A 17,848-nucleotide genomic window follows, 5' to 3' on the forward strand; every position below is an offset into this window, starting at 1 on the left:
GTTTGATGAATCAAACCTTTCGATGATCCATTTCAGGTCTATCTCTACAAATTGGTGTGCTTTTTTTTCAATTATTTTACATGTGTGTTTATGTGTTTTGAGAGGCTGTGTTCCTTATTAAATGTATATTTGTGGTGTGCCTGGTGTGTGTGACAGTGTGCTGATCTCTTGGCCAGGTCCTGCTTCACTACATTTCTCCTTTGTCCCATTTAGCTTCCTTTATCTCAAACTCAGCATTTATATTACTTCTCATCCTCACTGGAGAACAAAATGTCTTGTCCTTCTGTCTTTTTGTTGTCCTCAAAGTGTTTAATGCCATTAAGCATTCCACAGTCTAATTCTGCTCCTTCTGTCTTTATCGCCACGGGAGTGCTTCAGAGTTCCCTGCAGAGGACAGCAAAGTGAGCAGATCGTCTTCAACAACTGTGCTGGAATAGTTTTACCCCTTTTTGACCTCAAACTGTAGCTTTGTGCTTTGGCATGGAAACTCAAACTTCAATTATACAAGAAGAATGAATCAATGGTCACCAGAGGTTAGTTTGTGTTGTCTGAATCTCTGCATCTGTCACATCTCATAGACTATTTACTTTTCCCAAGTTCACTTTGTTCTACAGTTAATTTGGGGCACCTAAAGCTGGGTGCACGCTGAGATTTTTGGCCAATTTTGAGTCAATGTTCCACTCATGCAACAATCTTTGAGACGAGTCAGAGTTTTACTTTCTTGCATCGTGCAGTTTACAGGGGACAACGAGAAGCAAGTAACACGTAGCTCCCTATTGGCAACCATACGGTAACATGAACATCAAACATGTTTGGGGGGGGGGGGGATGCACTGTTGAAGCAGGATCATGATCCAAATGTACCAGAACTGCAAAGTGCATGCAACATGTTTGCACATCCATTTCCTTCTCTGTAAACCTTTACCCAAACACAAAGGCAAGGATTGCCAAGAAAGCTTATTTGGTGTGTTTACATCAGATAACATGGATCCGCAATCCCTCGGTTTTCTTCCTACACGCCACCTCCAACCCTCATAACCCCCTCATCTCCTCCAACAATTACAGAAAGCCTCAATGACCACACACATCAAAAACAGCACAGAGAGGCACCAAAAAACAGACATGCAGACAAGCATCTGGGTCTCCATGCAGCATGAGGTATATGTGTCCAATGCTGTTCCATAATTTCTCATTCTGAAGCTTCAGCGTCTTCTTTTGTGTTTCTCCTTTTCTTGCATTTTTTGTTGCAGAGCCTCCATGAGGAAAATTGAGGAACACAAGGAAATGTAATAAAACAAAAAACATGTGTATTACCCCCAAATTCCACTACCTCCGCTCCGCTCCGCTGCGGTCCGCCCCCGCCTTCCGCAGCCGCTCGCTTCCGAACTCAATTTTTACTGGTACGCGCTCTACAACGGCTCCGCTCCGGTGCGGAGACCTGAGGTGGGCAAACAAGCATGCGCGGGATTTTCAAGATCTTGCGATACAGTCCGAGCAATAAACGCGGAAGTTAGATCCAAACACCCGTTGTGTGGGAGAAGCATCGACATGAGCTGTTCAATCTGCCCATCATTTGTGTTGAGATCAGCAGTGTTTGGATCAACAAAATGTGACTACTTTGATAGCGGAAACTGTATTTATGGCTTACTTTTGGGCATTTAAAGTTCAGCCGCCATTGATAGTTGTTAAAAGTTGTTAAACCTGTGCATATGAAACAAAAAACGCCTTTTGTTTATCGATTTATTGTGAAAAACGGAAGTTGTGCTTGCTCTTTTTCCTGTTGGGCCATTGTGATTTCTGTCCATTTACTGCGGAGGTGCTCTGGCGTCCGGCAAAAATAGGATCGATTCTATTTTTGCCGGACACCGGAACAGAGGGCGGCGCACGGCGCCGCACTGCCGGAGCACGGCCGCAGTAGTGGAATTGCTCTGATTGACTACAACGGGACCGATTTTGCTCCGGCGTTCGTGTCGGAGCGGAGCGGAGGTAGTGGAATTTGGGGGTTATTGTGCAGGTTAACGGAGAAATGCAGTATTAAAAAGGAGAAATTGCTACAGAGGCTTATATTTTTGTTTACATCAAGCTTTTACATGCACAATCCTCCCTTTTTACATGTTTCTAATTTGTTATCTAGTAAAAAATTTTATAGAGCAAACTATTGCTCATCCCCTTGTGTCGAATTAGATCCCAGGAACATATTTCATGTTTACCATCGTGTTGCGTCACCTCTTCTTTTAACGACTGTCTGAAAGTGTTTGGGAGATGTTTGTAAACTGCCATATTTATAAAAGTAAATCACTTCATCTTCTTCTGCTGTTTTCCACTTCCCTTTCATTTCCAGAATAAACCAAGTGTTTGAGTCAGATCACATTCATACGGAAAAAAAAAAGCCGTTTTGGACTCCTTCTCTTTTGCCTTGTGTCTGTCTTGTTCTGTTGAGCTAAGATAACAATCGTTTGTAATTTTCAGCTTATAATTCAAACCTTTAAACTGAATGACTGATTAATGTGTTCTCTAAGCCATCTAAACAAGTCTAATTAAAGAGTTATTCTTTGCTGTGAAGAAGACACTCAGGTAGCAGCTACTGCAACTCTTTGCTTCTTGCTGCGATGCATCTGCTGGAAAAATCTGTTGTTTTTATGCTCAAGACGTCTCTTTCTGGACTTCACACTGACAGAAAATCTGTTATTATCTAATTCTTACAGCCTTGAGAAAGCATATCATTCCTGTCTGTGCGTCTCTCACTTCAAAGATAATTTAATTACACTAGAAAGACAGTAAATGTGAGGACAGACGCTCTTACTTTATCAGGATCAACTTATGGGATTCAAATGTATTAAGCTTTGAATGTTTTATATTGTTTAGTTTATCCTTATGAAACTATGAAAGTGTTTTTCTGGGCTGCAGCAGCCACTGAATGTTTGTGAAAATGTAAAAGTGGATTTCCACTGAGAGCAGTAGATTGGCCCAGGCCGTGGGGCTTAAACGTAAGTGTATTGATTTCAGATCTGCAGATGTAATACGTTGTTACCTCTGAGGTAGTATTTATTTTTTATAAAAGATGGTTTGTGCGACATATTACTCTGCTATCCGACATGCAGAAAATAAAATAAATTTCATCTCATGGTGAAGTCAGAAGACGGTTTAACTTTTCTTATTGATACAACTCTTAACTCTGGTCAGTCTGGTGCCCTTCTGTGTCTGATAAGCTCTCAGATTCAATTTCAGTTCAATTTAGTTTATTTATATAGCACCAAATCATGACAAGAGTCATCTCAATGCACTTCACAAACTGAACCTTGCAATAGAATTGAGTTCATTAAGCCAATCAGTGAAAAGTTTCATATATAAGGAACCCAGCAGATTACATCGAGTCACTGACTAGTGTCAGAGTCTTTACAGCAATCCTCATACTAAGCAAGCATGTAGCGACAGTGGAAAGGAAAACTCCCTTTTAACAGGAAGAAACCTCCAAAAGATCCTGGCTCAGTCTAAGCAGCCATGCACCACGACTCATTGGGGATCGAGAAGACAGAGCAGACACACACACACACACACACACACACACACACACGCGCGCACGCACACGCACACGCACACACACTATACCAAGACTCATAACTATTCTTTAGTTTATATATATATATATATATATATATATATATATATATATATATATAATGTGTGTGTGTGTGTGTTTTTGCTTCAGTCTTTGTTTTGTTGCCTGAATCCAACAAATTAGCTGTAAAACATTCAGCTTCAGGTTTGTGTTTGAAATCCAGGCAGATACCTCCAAACACTGAGCACCAAGGACTGACTCAAGATGTCACGTTTAAGTCCTCTCCGTACGAGAAGCAGATGAGGACCAGTCCTCTCCACATCAAAAACAAGTCCATCTATCAGGTTTTCTCTTTGGGTTGCACACTTTTATTATGTTGTTGTTGTTGCATTATTATTGTTTTCTTTTTAGCCATGAAGCTTTTAATCTTTCTGTGTGCATGTGTGGGTTTTTGTGTCTGCTTGTGCAATTAGGTCTATTAGGTAAGAGTTTGTGCTCTAAAACATCTGTCATTAGGTTGAGTGGACACAAACATTATTTTTGATGGAGAGCATGCTGTTGGATTTATGAAAACAGAAAACAGAGCGAGAGCTTAGGCTGTTTGAGTTTTTTTTACCTATATTGTTCAAAATAGATGCTCTAGTTTGTTTTTGAATGCTGAAATCAGAGCAGACACGGCTTTAGGTGCCCGCTGTGAATCACAGAGGAAATATGCTTCATTCATTCAGACAAGAAGAGCCACGCAAAACAAGCCGTTCTTATCTTAACATAATCAGGAAGAAGTGTAGTGGACTTGATCAAACGGGTTTACCAGAGTGTGCACACCTGAGAAACAATCCAGATGTGCTCTCTTTTGTTCCTGTAATTATGCACGTCATGCTCTCCACATCCTCGCTCATATTCTCTTATTACGAGGTACATTTTGCATTGAAGCGTTTTGTATGCATAACAGTCATCTATTTATAGCAAGCGTTATCGCTCACAAGAATCCTCAGCTTACGTCAGATTATCCTGCCAAGTTGGCACGCTGAGTGGAGGAACGGGGGGAAACGCATTGAGACAAACTAAAGCTAGGCCAAGGGCAGGATAATGAGGGGAAGGGGGTAAAATGAGGGAGCAAGAAAAGGAAATGACAGAAATCTCTAGTGGAAAACTGTGGAGAAAACACACGAGAGGGGACTGAAGGTGCCTCAACTTCTTAGCCCACTGTCTGATCTCAGGGAGGCAGACATGACTGATGGAGAAGCTCTCCAACTGAAGGTCATATCTGAAGCGCTGCCATTTCAGACTGCCACTGTCACTTGGGAAAGGATAAATAGATCTCAGATTGGAATGTTTATTCAGCCTTCTTCAGGATGGAAAGACAGCCGTGGGATTAATCTTTTTATTTATATATATTTCCTTCTGGAAATGGATCCAAACACAGGTCTCAGATTAGTGTTCCATTTTAATAAAAAAAAACTTGGTCTACTTTGCTTGCATGTGCCCCATAATACCTCACAACACCACCGGACACTTTCAGTCCGTGATGAAAGGAAGGATAGTTCAATTCCAGTTGAGAAAGATTTAGTCGTTCTTACAGACATAATACACAGTTGTTTTCATTTAAATATTAGTCATGCAAACCCAACGGAGTGGAGTAACACATCCCAGGATTTAGCTTTCACACGAGGTCCACATCCCTCGTTAAAGGAGACTTAGCACAATGTTGACGGGCTCACTTCCTTTATCACCAAATGTATCATATTTGATACACTTCCTGCTTTAGCAGGATTGGTGCTTTTCTGAAAACATTTGTTTCTTTTGACGTTTTCTGAGAAAACGTGTTAAAACTACAGCGTTTCAGGGGTAGGGAACCCTGGTCCTGTAGAGCCACTTGTTTTAGAGGTTACCCTCCTTCAGCACACCTGGTTTTAATGTACAGAGCCTGCTGAGCAGCTAAAAAGGAGAAACAACTGTATTGAAGCAGGGAAAAAACAAAAACATGCTGGATAGTGGCTCTCCTGGACCAGGGTTCCCTACCCCTGGTAAGTAAGGGGAATGGAGCAGAGCAGGGGCTGAAGTGAATCTTGGTGGGGAAACACATTCAGAGGCACACATCTTGAATTTCGCTGTGCCTTTTGTGTGTTTTGTTTAGTAAACAAGAATATAAATGCATGTTTTAAACTGCATTAGTGCAATATAAGGTGCTACCTGTTTTCACAAATCCCAAAATCTACTTTTTTACCAATAATTTTCCCCGTGAGTTGAGGCAAAGTCATTTCAGTGAGAAGGAAGTAATCTGACAATAGGTATTAAATAAAGCCAAACAAATGAAAAACTACAACAGGAAACGTGTTTGCTTCTCCCAGATTGTCACAAAGCTTAAGGGCAGCAGCTCGTCTGTGTCCCTGCGGTCTGAACGGACACAGAGAGACTTAGTTGGAGCTGGAATCGTTGCTGGATCTGGGAGTTCACATATCCTCCAGGCATGGCAGAAGGCTCATGCCCATACGACCCCGCTGCCCAGTCTCTAATATCTGATCAAGAGCCATCTGCTGAGGCTGCCAGGGCCCACACACACTCCCTCATGCCCCTGACTCCTCCAAGGAGAGCCCACTGGGAAATCAAACTATTAGTGGGCTGTTAGAATGACTCTGATCGCCATTTGAAAAGAAATGCCGCACAACAAAATGACGCTGTTGGAGCCAGGATGGAATTTTTCCTCTGAAATAATTTAGTGGAGACAATCTAAAGTATTATCTGCTATTCTTTTGTTACTTTATTCAAACTTATTTCACGAAGCAGCCTTTGCTGACAGCACTGGATGTTTTTCTTAAATCAAAATATTAGTTTTCTAGTCTGTAGTTCTCGTTTTTACGCCAACCGACAGCTGCAAATACAGAGAGTTGATGATAAAGCTGCAGTTATTGTGCATGGAAATGTTCATTTTTCTAAGTGGATATTTAACTCCATATCATTCGAGCCAAAACGTGTAAGCAGTAACGAAAGAGAGCAGAATGCGTCAAAAGTGGAGTTCACATGAAGTTTTAATGGCCTGTGTGAGCCTTTTCTGCTCCCGCTGCGCGTCGTGCAGCAGCGTTCGCCAGCCCTTGATAACAGTTGGTTAATGGGTAATGTGCCACACAAGAGTGATGCTGCACTTTCTGTTTTCATTTTGTTGCTGTAGTGCAGTAATTAATCCAGCTGAACCCTTTGTGCTCACAAAATAAATGCTTTCCATTTTCATTAATAGACAACTCATTAGCGCATAATGAGCAGTAAGGCAGCACTCCCCTGCTCTCCCTGTGCAGCATGCAGCAGATGAGCATGTGCTACACTCAACTAATTAAAACCCAGGACTGTGCTATGTGTCCTTGCATTCTTCTCTAGAAAAACCACAGGTGCATCCCTTCAGAGCAGGAGTTAAACGAGTCATGGCATCATTTTTGTACACCAAAAAGGTGTGAACATTACAAATTCTCAGCCGCACACTCATTAGACGTCTGAATACTACACACACACACACACACACGCACGCACGCACACACACACACACACAGTATAGCAGTGCTATCGCAAACGGGCAGTCAGATTAGCCGAGATGAATTCCTCCAACTTGAAATTTAATTAGTTCCTCTATCAGTGGTTAAAGGATGTGAAAAGCTGTCTGGATCTGACTGGATGATGGTCTCGTGGATCCTTCTCATCTGGATTGTAATTTGCTGCCTCTGGTTATAGAGGGACATCCTTTTACCTTCAATCACATGTTGCTGAAGAACACCGGTGCTGGCTTTCAATTTTCTCAGGAGAAAAAAAAAATCATTCAGTGTGAGCGTTATAGAGGTAATTTACTTCTAAGATAGAAATTGATGCTTAGATTCAAACGGACTCTTCTCTTGGCGTATGAATCCAATCAGTGTTGCCTAAAACTGTATTGAACAGAGCCGTTTGAGTGGTTGCTATTTCCTGGAATCCTTTACATCTAGGTCAGAGCAGGTCACACATAATTGAACTCCGGAAACACGTCATTTTACGGCTGCTTTACATTGATGCTGTAACTTTAACTAATGTACCATCACAGTTAGCTTCTGAGCAGGAGTTTGGGATGAGCAGGTGATGGTAAATCCGTACTAGGAGATTGTGTTAGGGGTAAGTCACACGGATCCAGTTTGTTTTATGAGGTCAGTGAGTCGCTTTGGACAGAAGCGTCTGCCAAATACATAAACATCAGTAAAATTAATGCATGCATGTCTGTGGAAGTGCATAAAGCTTGTATGCAGAGTCTAACGCATACACAATAGAGATCTGCTCTCACGTGCAAACTGACTATTCTGCTTTATTTTTCTCTAAAATCAGATTTTTTTTAAATAAAATGTGGCTTTTATATTCCTAAAACTTTGGAAATTGGATGTAATTAAAAAGGACCCCTTCTCTGTAATGTTATTGAAGTTTTTAATGAGAATCCTTGAGTTTAGAACTGTGGACTTCAGCTATCTAACGCAGCAGTCAAAACATTGACTCACTTTGTAATTTGCAGAAAGTTTTCAGTTTTATCTCGCAGGGCAGCAGCTTCACTTTTAAAAGTGCACTTTACACATCACATACGTAGATGAAAACACAATCCAGTAGTTTGCACTTTGGAACATTATTGAAAATGTGCTAAATGTCATGAAGTTGGTTGTTGTAGTAGGACCCAAAAGGCAGGAATAGCCAGGTAGTTTTCAAAAATCAGCGGGAGCAGGAGCGGGAACGGGAGCAGGAGCGGGAACGGGAGTGGGAACAGGAGCAGGAGTGGGATAAGGAGTGGGAGCGGGAGCAGGAGCGGGAGCAGGAGCGGGAACGGGAGCAGGAGTGGGAGCAGGAGAGGGAACGGGAGCAGGAGCAGGAGTGGAAGCAGGAGTGGGAACGGGAGCAGGAGTGGGAGCAGGAGCAGGAGTGGGAGCAGGAACGGGAGCAGGAGTGGAAGCAGGAGTGGGAGCAGGAGCAGGAACGGGAGCAGGAGCGGGAATGGGAGCAGGAGTGAGAGCAGGAGCGGGAGCAGGAGCAGGAGTGGGAACAGGAGCAGGAGCGGGAGCACATTTCTCTTTAGGGTGTATAAAGTTGTCAGCATCAACATAACATGATTTACAGAATACATATGACCAATTAACATTTCACATTTTACCACAAGATGTTTGGATCAAAATGGGAACCAATCAGATTTTAGATCAGGTAAGAGCCATGCTTTCCCATCATGCCCTAGGTTTTGCAGCCAGTGGAGAGCAACTGCAGCGTTTTGCTCCAACATCTGCGGCCGCCTTGATCTCACAAGGTTGGCATTGCCTACATAGGCATAACGTCAGAGCAAGTCGGCGTTAAGTCGGACACAAATCTAGCCATGAGCGCCGATCACCGGCGATCGAATCTGCGCAGAACAGGCTCATCTCGAACACGGCCAATAAGACACTAGATCTAAATGCTGAAAAAATACACAAATAAATAAATAAATAAATAAATAAATAAATAAATAAAATTTAAACAGAACTGAACTAAGGGAACAGAAAACAATTAATAGAAAACAAAACTACAACTGAACTAGAAAGCATGGTAAATGAACCAAACGATAAACAAGGACTGACTGCAGAGAACACACAAACCAACTCAGAAATCGTTTAGGGAGAAATACAATGAAGGACTGGGGCAGAGGAGTGGTTAAAGTAACTGTGGCTAGGGATTAATGTGAGGGCAGAATGAATAAGGGGACTGGAGGTAGGGAGATGGGGTAGGGAAGGAACCAGGAGGACAAGGATGCCTAGGAAGCAGAAACATGGAATGATGGGGAGTCAAGGGACACAGGACACGACACAAAGGCAATGTGGAGAATGTGAATTCATAAGAAATCCGCACTGATGCTGACTGTAAAACAAAAATAATGTTGGATGAACTCATCGCATGGTGTGATCTAATTTAGTTTTTTTTACAGGCATGCTCATTGATGAATCAACAATTCAAATAGGGAAAAGTGTAGCACTGGTTTCCAACCCTATTTGAATGTATTGTTATGTATTTTGATGCTTATCCTTGACAGAAGGTACAAAAATATACCAAGTGGTGCAAAAAAAGAAGAGTCAACAGAAAACAGATGCAGGCTATCAGTTATGTTACAAAGTGTTTGTCAGTTTTTGAATAATGCAGCACTTTTTTGCAACTTTCCTGCTGTTTGGTGTGTGAGAGGCTACAAGAATATGAACACATATTCAACCAGAGAGCTTTTTTTTTTCTTTAAAGTAAATTCTGTGCAGTGACATGAGATGGTGATATGGAGGAGTTTCTTTAAGTCAGCATTTTTTCCCTACACGTCAAGTATTTTCTTACCTCTTTCTGCTAAGTAAAAGTATTTATAGGAAACAATATAGCTGGATGCTGAAATTGTTTTCAGATGTTCTCTACACAAACATCCCTGAGTGGATGATGGAGTCAGACTTTTTGCTCGTATTTAATTACTTGGAGTTATTACTGCATCTTTAATTATGAAGACAAACTTAGAAAGAGAGTTTGAGGTAAGCAAATGCTGGGCTGCTTTTATGAGCCGTGCAGCAGCGTTTATTTTATTAGTTACCCTTTGAAGTGTTTATTTGCCACATAGTACAGTAAATGTGCCAACATAAATCCTGTTACTGACGCTGGTCTCCTGTCGATGTGCTCAGGAGCTCTCTATTATCTCTATGGATGTGGCAACTCTCACCACAACTGTTAGGATTGTAACCAAAATTGTAGTTTATTATTTAAATGGACAGCATTTGAAGGGATGTTTTGGTTGTTTTGACTGCGTAAGCTTAAAATAATTCATAGCTTACTGGTCTGAGTGTTCTTTCTAAAGAAATTGCAGATTTGTTTGACAGGACAGATAATCTAACGGCTAAACAAAACAGAGAAGACCACATTTTTTTTCTGCTGCCATTTTAAGGGTGTGGAACAAGCCAAGCCAACTTTATTTGTATAGCACCTTACAATTGTATAAAACTGACCAAAGTGCTTCACACAATTAAAATATATTAAAAACAATACACCACACAAACATGCATAAAAACTAAAGCGAAAAGACTCTCATGCTGTGTTAAGAGCATAAGCATAAAAAAGGGTTTTCAAAAGAGATTTAAAACAAGACAGAGTAGATGTCAACCCCCAATGTTCAAAGGCAGCATGTTCCAAAGCCTAGGGGCCGATACAGAAAAAGCCCTGTCACCTCCAAGCTTATGTCTCATTCTTGGGACTTCCAGGAGCATCAGCTGACCTTATAGGCCATGCAGAGGAGTGAAAAACCAGTAGCTCAGAGATATAACCTGGAGCATGGCCATGCATAAATAAAAAAAAAACTCATAAAAGTACTTTGTACTGGATTCTTAAACAGGCAGCTAGTGCAGTGAGGCCAAGACAGGAGTAACATGCTCCATATTTTTGTCCAAGTGAGCAGCCATGCAGCAGCATTCTGGAAGTCACATTTGGTCTGAGGCAAGCTGACAAAGTCAACCGCACCAACCCCAGATGAAGCACTCAGACCAAAAACCATAACCTCTGTCTTTTTGTCATCAAAAAGAAGGATGTTAGAGAACGTCCATTGCCTAACCTCGACAAGGCAATCTGAAAGAGACTGCAAAGAGTTATTGTGGCCTCTCTTAAAAGAGACGTATACCTGGGTATCATCTGCATAGCAGTGAAAATCACAACCATGTTTCTTAAAAATCAAACCTAGAGGTAACAAATACAAAGAAAACTACTGTGGGCCCAACACAGAACCTTGGGGAAACCCACAAGAGAATGAAGCATTAGAGGAAATAAAATCCCCCAATGAAACACTGAATGTTTTGTTAGCCAGGTACGACAATCCAGCACAACTCCACGAACCCCCACAAAATGTTCCAGCCTAGAAATCAGGAGAGTATGATGAACAGTCTGGAATGCAGCCAATAGGTCCAACTACGCCAAATAACAAAGTTCCTGGAATCTGTTGCCAATAGAATGTCATTGAAGACCCGAAGCATTGCCGATTCTCTTCAGTGGACTGGGTTGAAACTGTACTGGAATTTCCCATCTAACAAATTACTATGCATGATGTTGGTGTTCTTTGTTCCTATCAGCTTCTTTCTTTCTCTCTTCAACCCTCTGATGATGAGAAGGAACACCTCTGAGAGCAAAAACTGGAAGATGTTTATTTCCTTATTTTGTAAATTTATCTTCAGAGTGTAGCTTTTAGTGTCCTCAGGCATGCTTTTGGACAGTCAGCTCTACTGCGTTTGAATTGGAGCTGGTGGGAAACCTGTATTGACATATGCCTTATTTTGCATAATTCTCGAACCCGTAGGATTACCGCTGCGAGTGCAGGAGCCCGTGAAACACTGCTCACATATTCAGACCAAATTAGTCTCCAAATCCATGTAAGCCACTGAAAGCTGGGAAGAAATGCAATAATCGATGACAGGGTTTTTTTTTTAACAGCGGAGTTATTTATGGGCACTGACACCAATCAGCATGGTGTCTCAGCGCCGACCCAATGAGTTCTGGAGAGACGAAATGGTGTGTGTGTTCAATATTTATGATTACCCAAACAATGTTCAGAGAGCATATTGCTACATCTTCGTCAGATTTCCCTCTTATGTAATATATCAGTACACTCAGGGAGGAAACTCACACTTGCTGTGGCAACCTGCTGTTTACTGAAGGTAACTGTGTGTAGAGGCAATTAATTAAAGCATAATTTAAATAATGGCTTGTTATATTCCATTTAAATCATAGTTAAGTTGTTTTGTCTGTAGTTTTTATGTTTATAGCCAGCTGAGGCTGGAAGCATTATGCTGTCTGACTGACACATCTCTCAGCTTGAGGCAGTTTATTTTTTCCTTTTTTAAATTTGGCACAGACTTTTAATTGGGGCCAGAGATAAAGTGAAACTTTTATAATTGAGCATTACTGTCTGAAATCTGTCCCGTTAAGCTGTGAGTCCCATTTTAAAGAGATGGCCCAAAGAGAGAGTGTGACTGATATTTATTTTGATGAGACTGAATGAGTTGTTTGTGAAACTTCCAGGATTTTAAGGTTTTTATTTTTTACTTTGAAGGTTTAGTATGGAGCTGAAAGCAGGAGTGTTTCCCATGGTGCTTCGTCCAGGTTTAGGCTCAGTATGTTCTCTACTTAGCTTTGCACAATGAACGATTATGTTCGAGCTAATAACCACTTCTTTAAAATGTCTCCAAGGCAACAGGGTTGTACTGTAGAGTCCTGCTCTTTTAGTGCATGTAAAGTGTGAAAGGTGTTAAATGAAATTAAATTCTGTCTGAGATACTCACCTTAACAGGTGCAGAGAGCTGCATGATTTATTAATGTAAGATGCAATAATAGGTTTTAGTATTTTTTAAAGAACAGGGCTAACAAAGGTTGAGTAATATGTCCAAAATGTGGCCTGTACCAAAAAAATACAACAAAAAAAAACCTGGTTTGGAGCTGCTGTTTATTTTCTTTTTGGGTGAGATTATTCTGATCAAATACCAAGCAAAACCCTTTATTTTTACTGACTAGTGTAAATACATTTGTGACATAAAAATAAAAGATTGATGATTTCAGTTGTGGACATTGGACACCATCCTCAGTTATCCCTATCTCAGCTTCTGATTCATAAAGCAAAGAGCACAAGTAATATTTTACATAAAATAATGACCATCAAGGTGTGAGTAATTTGCCGTCTTTAATATCAAATTGTTCTTGTGGTGTATTATGTAGCCTTTTGCTAAAAAAGCAGCTGGAACAGGAAATGGGAGAAACAGAGAGTTTAAGATGTTCCAAGTTGTAACTAAAGTCAGATCAGGGGGACCTGAGTTTGGAATGGTGTACTCTACTGTAGCTTTATGACTTGTAATAATGTGTCAAATGTAAAAATGTATGCATTGATTTGAATTGTCATTTCATCCTGTCATAAATTCATTGTATTTATTTAGGCCCTTTTCCAAAACCCAGACTCAGCTTATGGTTAGGTCAACTCAGCCTCAGTCAGCTCTGCGGGGAGGGGGCAAGGTGATCTTAATACACTCTTAGCAGCGTGAGCTGATCTGTTAACGATGTAAAGTGCTCTTTGCGTCACACTAAAAAACAAGACAGTCGTGATGCTGAACATTCTGCTCAGTCACTGGGTTTCTGTCAGACTGAACCGAGAAAAGGCTGCAAACTCTGAGCTGTACTTTAGTGAATCAGGCATTCTAAATTTCCTAACATAATGTTTACGTCCATAATTTTAGAGGTTACAGTCCTAAAATGCCTGAATGAACACCAATGGTTGTTGCATGCATGTTATCCTAACCCTAACCCTGAAGGTTTGTAACATTGATGGGTTTGTGCGCCTTTAGGCTGAAAAGGAAACTGACCCAGAATTTTCTTACAGCAATAAGGTTGACTGAGCTGACTGCGAGGGTGCTTCAAACTAATTATTTGAAGCCTCTTCTCCGATTAGTGTGGACGTGTAGAGCTTATGGACAGTTGCATTGCAGACAATCAGACCATGTAATAACCAGAGCGCCAATATTTGCTGAAATCCATTGTAACACCTCACAAAACAAAAGTGTGGAAAGCTCCTAATGCTCAGTCCAATCCCACGGCACACTGCTTTGATAAACGCACACGCCATCTCCACAATGGACGCCATCTTTACTCTGGCAATTAGGCAGAGCTTTGGATTATCACTTCTTCAGCCCAGCACACCACAAATCCATCCGGATTCAATTATTTCCCTCCCATTTATGTGGCCGTTTGGGCCTTTTGGGCACATGGCCAGTCGACATATGCTTGAAAGGATTTAAACTGCTCAAAGTAAAAAAAAAATAAATAAAATAAAGTTCTGAAAATGAAGCTTCTAAAAGAAACACACTTGTTGTAGAATTGCTTCATGTTTGACAAGCCTATTAAATTAAAATGAAACCTTGGAAGCTCACAAACACTGTCCTGGTGAATATTTCATGAGAGAAACAAACTAAATGACTCAATTTCTCTCTCTCTCGGTTTTGTGTTCCATCAGAAGCGAGTTGCAGTGCATCCGTCTCTCCAGGAGGCCAGAGCTTTTATCCTCCTTACAGGGACGTGTCTCATGTGGTCTCTGCATAAGAAACCAACATACTTAGTGAAAGTATTTGATTTGCTCAGTTTCCATGTTCCTCAGTGCACCAATACAAAAGCTGCAGTCTTTTATATTTTATGTGATTGCTGTTACCACACAATGACGTACCAGCTACTAACACACTCCTCCTTTGTCTGCACAGGTACCACAGTATCATCACAAAAAGGTAAGTCAACATTCAATCAGTCACCTGTAGATTCCTGCGTGCTTTTCCAGAGGGGTGTTTTGTGTTTGTGTTGATCTGTGTGTCAGTTTTTGATAATGAGATGAAAAGTGTTTCACGGTGTTTGCTGAGGATGATTTGAAATTGTCATTCTGGGGCTTTTGTTGCAGAACAGTGTATTTGATTACAAAGTCAATCAATCACACCCACTGACACTGAGACTAAATTATCCTACGATGACAGACAGCCCACAGTCTGTGGTTAAAATTGCCTTTTTTGTGTGTGACTTAAGACTAATCACAGTTCTGTTTCAACTCCTCTACATGTTCATATGCATATTAATCAGAATTTGGGGAGGGAACTTGTCTTGTATCATAGATCATTGCAGATCAACATTTGCAGGAACAATCTTGTGTGCTGTTTTGATTATGGAAGGTGATGCAAAATTCTCTAAAAAGCTTTGGGGGTCTTCCTCTGTGTGAAAGCCTGCAGATGCATGCATCAGACCCTCGCTGCCCTTTTGTCTTCTTAGAGAAGACGTGGTAATGCTAGAGGGTGTGTCTCACTCTGTGATTGCACAACTGAAGCAGGCAATCAGGCAAAAGAACTCCCCACTGATTTTCTTGCTACTTTTTTCCTTCTTCCCTGCTGTGCTCGAAAGAGTTTAGGACTTGTTTTGCACTAGATTTGCACAGAATGAAAATATTTACATTGGCTCCTCAATCAGATAAAACGTGCAAAGAGAAATAAAAATATAAAAAATGAGTGTTTGGTGACTCACCCTTCAAAGCTTCTGACCTGTTGAAGCTGCTAATACGTTTAGCAAAAGACATTGACGGATTGGATCTTGGTGACAGGTTACACTCCGTTCGCCCTCGCTCACACAAACACCCCTTTGCGAATCTATGTATGTAATGACTGTGGGCTGTACGGCGCTGTCAGGCCGGGCTATAAAGGTAAGTGATGTGGGTTGCCTGAGCCTCCCCTCTGTGATGAATGTTGAGGGGGGTAGAGGAGCTAGATTGGCATACATCATCCTTCCACAGCTTCACTTACACACATTTCTGAATGAGAGGCAAGATAAGTAAGGCACTATAACCCCAACGGTGAATGAACACTCACTTTTGTTTCCCTGTGTGTGTCTGCTGTCTGCACCCCCATTGTGTCTCTCTTGTACTGGCCAATCAGTGTTATGTTTATGTTTATGTATTTAGCAGACGCTTTTGTCCAAAGCGACTTACAAGTGAAAATCGGCATATTGCCCTTGAGGATAACAACAACAATAACAACAACAACATTGACATCAGTCATGGAGAGTAGGGAACAAGGAGTGGACAGTAGAGAGGGGGGACGGGTGCAGGCAAGGCGCTAGTTAAGAAGATGCTCTCTGAAGAGCAGGGTCTTCAGGAGTTTCTTGAAAATTGAAAAGGAAGCCGCAGTTCTGGTAATGCTTGGAAGGTAATTCCACATTTGTGGAACGATGCATGAGAAAAGTCTGGATTGTCCTGAGCGTGGTGTAGGCACTGCTAGCCGACGATCCTGTGATGACCAGAGCGGCCGGGCCGAGACGTAAGCCTTTGCAAGAGGATTCAGGTAGATGGGAGCCGTACCATCTCGGATTTTGTATGCTAGTGTTAGTAATTTGAATTTGATGCGTGCTGCTAGCGGTAGCCAGTGGAGCTCAATGAACAGAGGGGTGACGTGTGCTCTTTTTGGCTGATTGAAGACCAGACGCGCCGCTGCGTTCTGGACCATTTGAAGAGGTCTCACAGTACTGCCTGGAAGACCAGTTAGAAGGGCATTGTAGTAATCGAGGCGGGAGATGACAGTAGATTGCACCAGGTACTGGGTGGCATGTTGTGTTAGGTATGATCTGATCTTTCGTATGTTATACAGCACAAAGCGGCATGAATGGGCAACAGAGGCAACATGATCTTTAAAGGTCAGGTGTTCATCAATCACAACACCCAGATTTCGAACTGCCCTTGAAGGAGCAAGAGATAGGAAGTGATTTTGGATTGAGATATTGTGCTGTATAGATGGTTTTGCTGGGATGACAAGTAGTTCAGTTTTAGAGAGGTTGAGTTGGAGATGGTGGGATTTCATCCATTTTGATATGTCAGAGAGACAGTTTGATATTCGTGCAGAGACAGTGCGGTCCTCCGGTGGAAATGACAGATAGAGCTGGGTGTCGTCTGCATAGCAGTGGTAGGAGAAACCATGTGATCGAATGATCTCACCCAGTGAGGTGGTGTATATGGCAAAGAGAAGATGTCCTAGTACAGAGCCCTGGGGGACTCCTGTGGCAAGATGGTGCACGGTAAAAGATTGTCCAAGCCAAGATACACTGAATAATCGTCCTGTGAGGTACGATTCAAACCAGGCATGTGCATTCTCTGTGATGCCCATGGTAGAGAGTGTGGACAAAAGGAAGCCATGGTTGACAGTGTCAAATGCTGCCGATAAGTCGAGCAGGATAAGCACTGAGGATTTGCCTGTCGCTCTAGCTTCTTTTAAGGATTCAGTCACAGCTAACAGAGCAGTTTCAGTGGAGTGGCCCTTTTTGAACCCAGATTGGTAAGGGTCAAGCAGACAGTTTTGTGAGAGGTATTCTGTGATCTGCTTGAAAGCCACCCTTTCAATGATTTTGGACAGAAAAGGGAGGAGAGAGATAGGTCAGTAGTTCTCCACATGATTTGGAGGAAGATATGTTTTTTTTTTTATTTAGCAGCGGTTTAACCTGAGCATGCTTGAGAGAGGTGGGAAATGTACCGGATGTCAGTGATGCGTTTATCACATGTGTGACTGCTGCGGCTACTGTAGGAGCAATAGCTTGGAGCAGCTTAGTCGGAATGGGATCAAGTGGGCATGTAGTAGGGCGGCTGCAAGTGAGAAGCTTGGACACACAGTTCTCAGTGACAGGGGAAAAAGAGGTAAATGAAGCAGTAGGGCCTGAGATGGTTGGGCTTGAAGGAGTTTGTGGTAGTGAATGTTGAGGAGTGGCCAGT

General features: G+C 41.8%; 1 protein-coding gene across 1 annotated transcript in view; it reads left to right on the plus strand.

The window, feature by feature from the left end:
* The window catches only part of LOC107391180 (cadherin-4), a 345,981-nt gene that overhangs the window by 125,664 nt on the left and 202,469 nt on the right, over positions 1–17,848 (plus strand). Inside the window, exon 3 of the mRNA XM_054746084.2 lies at positions 14,820–14,843. Coding sequence (XP_054602059.2) covers positions 14,820–14,843 — 24 coding nt within the window. The remainder of the gene's footprint in view (positions 1–14,819; positions 14,844–17,848) is intronic.

The sequence above is a fragment of the Nothobranchius furzeri genome, chromosome 15 (genome assembly GCF_043380555.1).
Source record: "Nothobranchius furzeri strain GRZ-AD chromosome 15, NfurGRZ-RIMD1, whole genome shotgun sequence".
Lineage (NCBI taxonomy): Eukaryota > Metazoa > Chordata > Actinopteri > Cyprinodontiformes > Nothobranchiidae > Nothobranchius > Nothobranchius furzeri.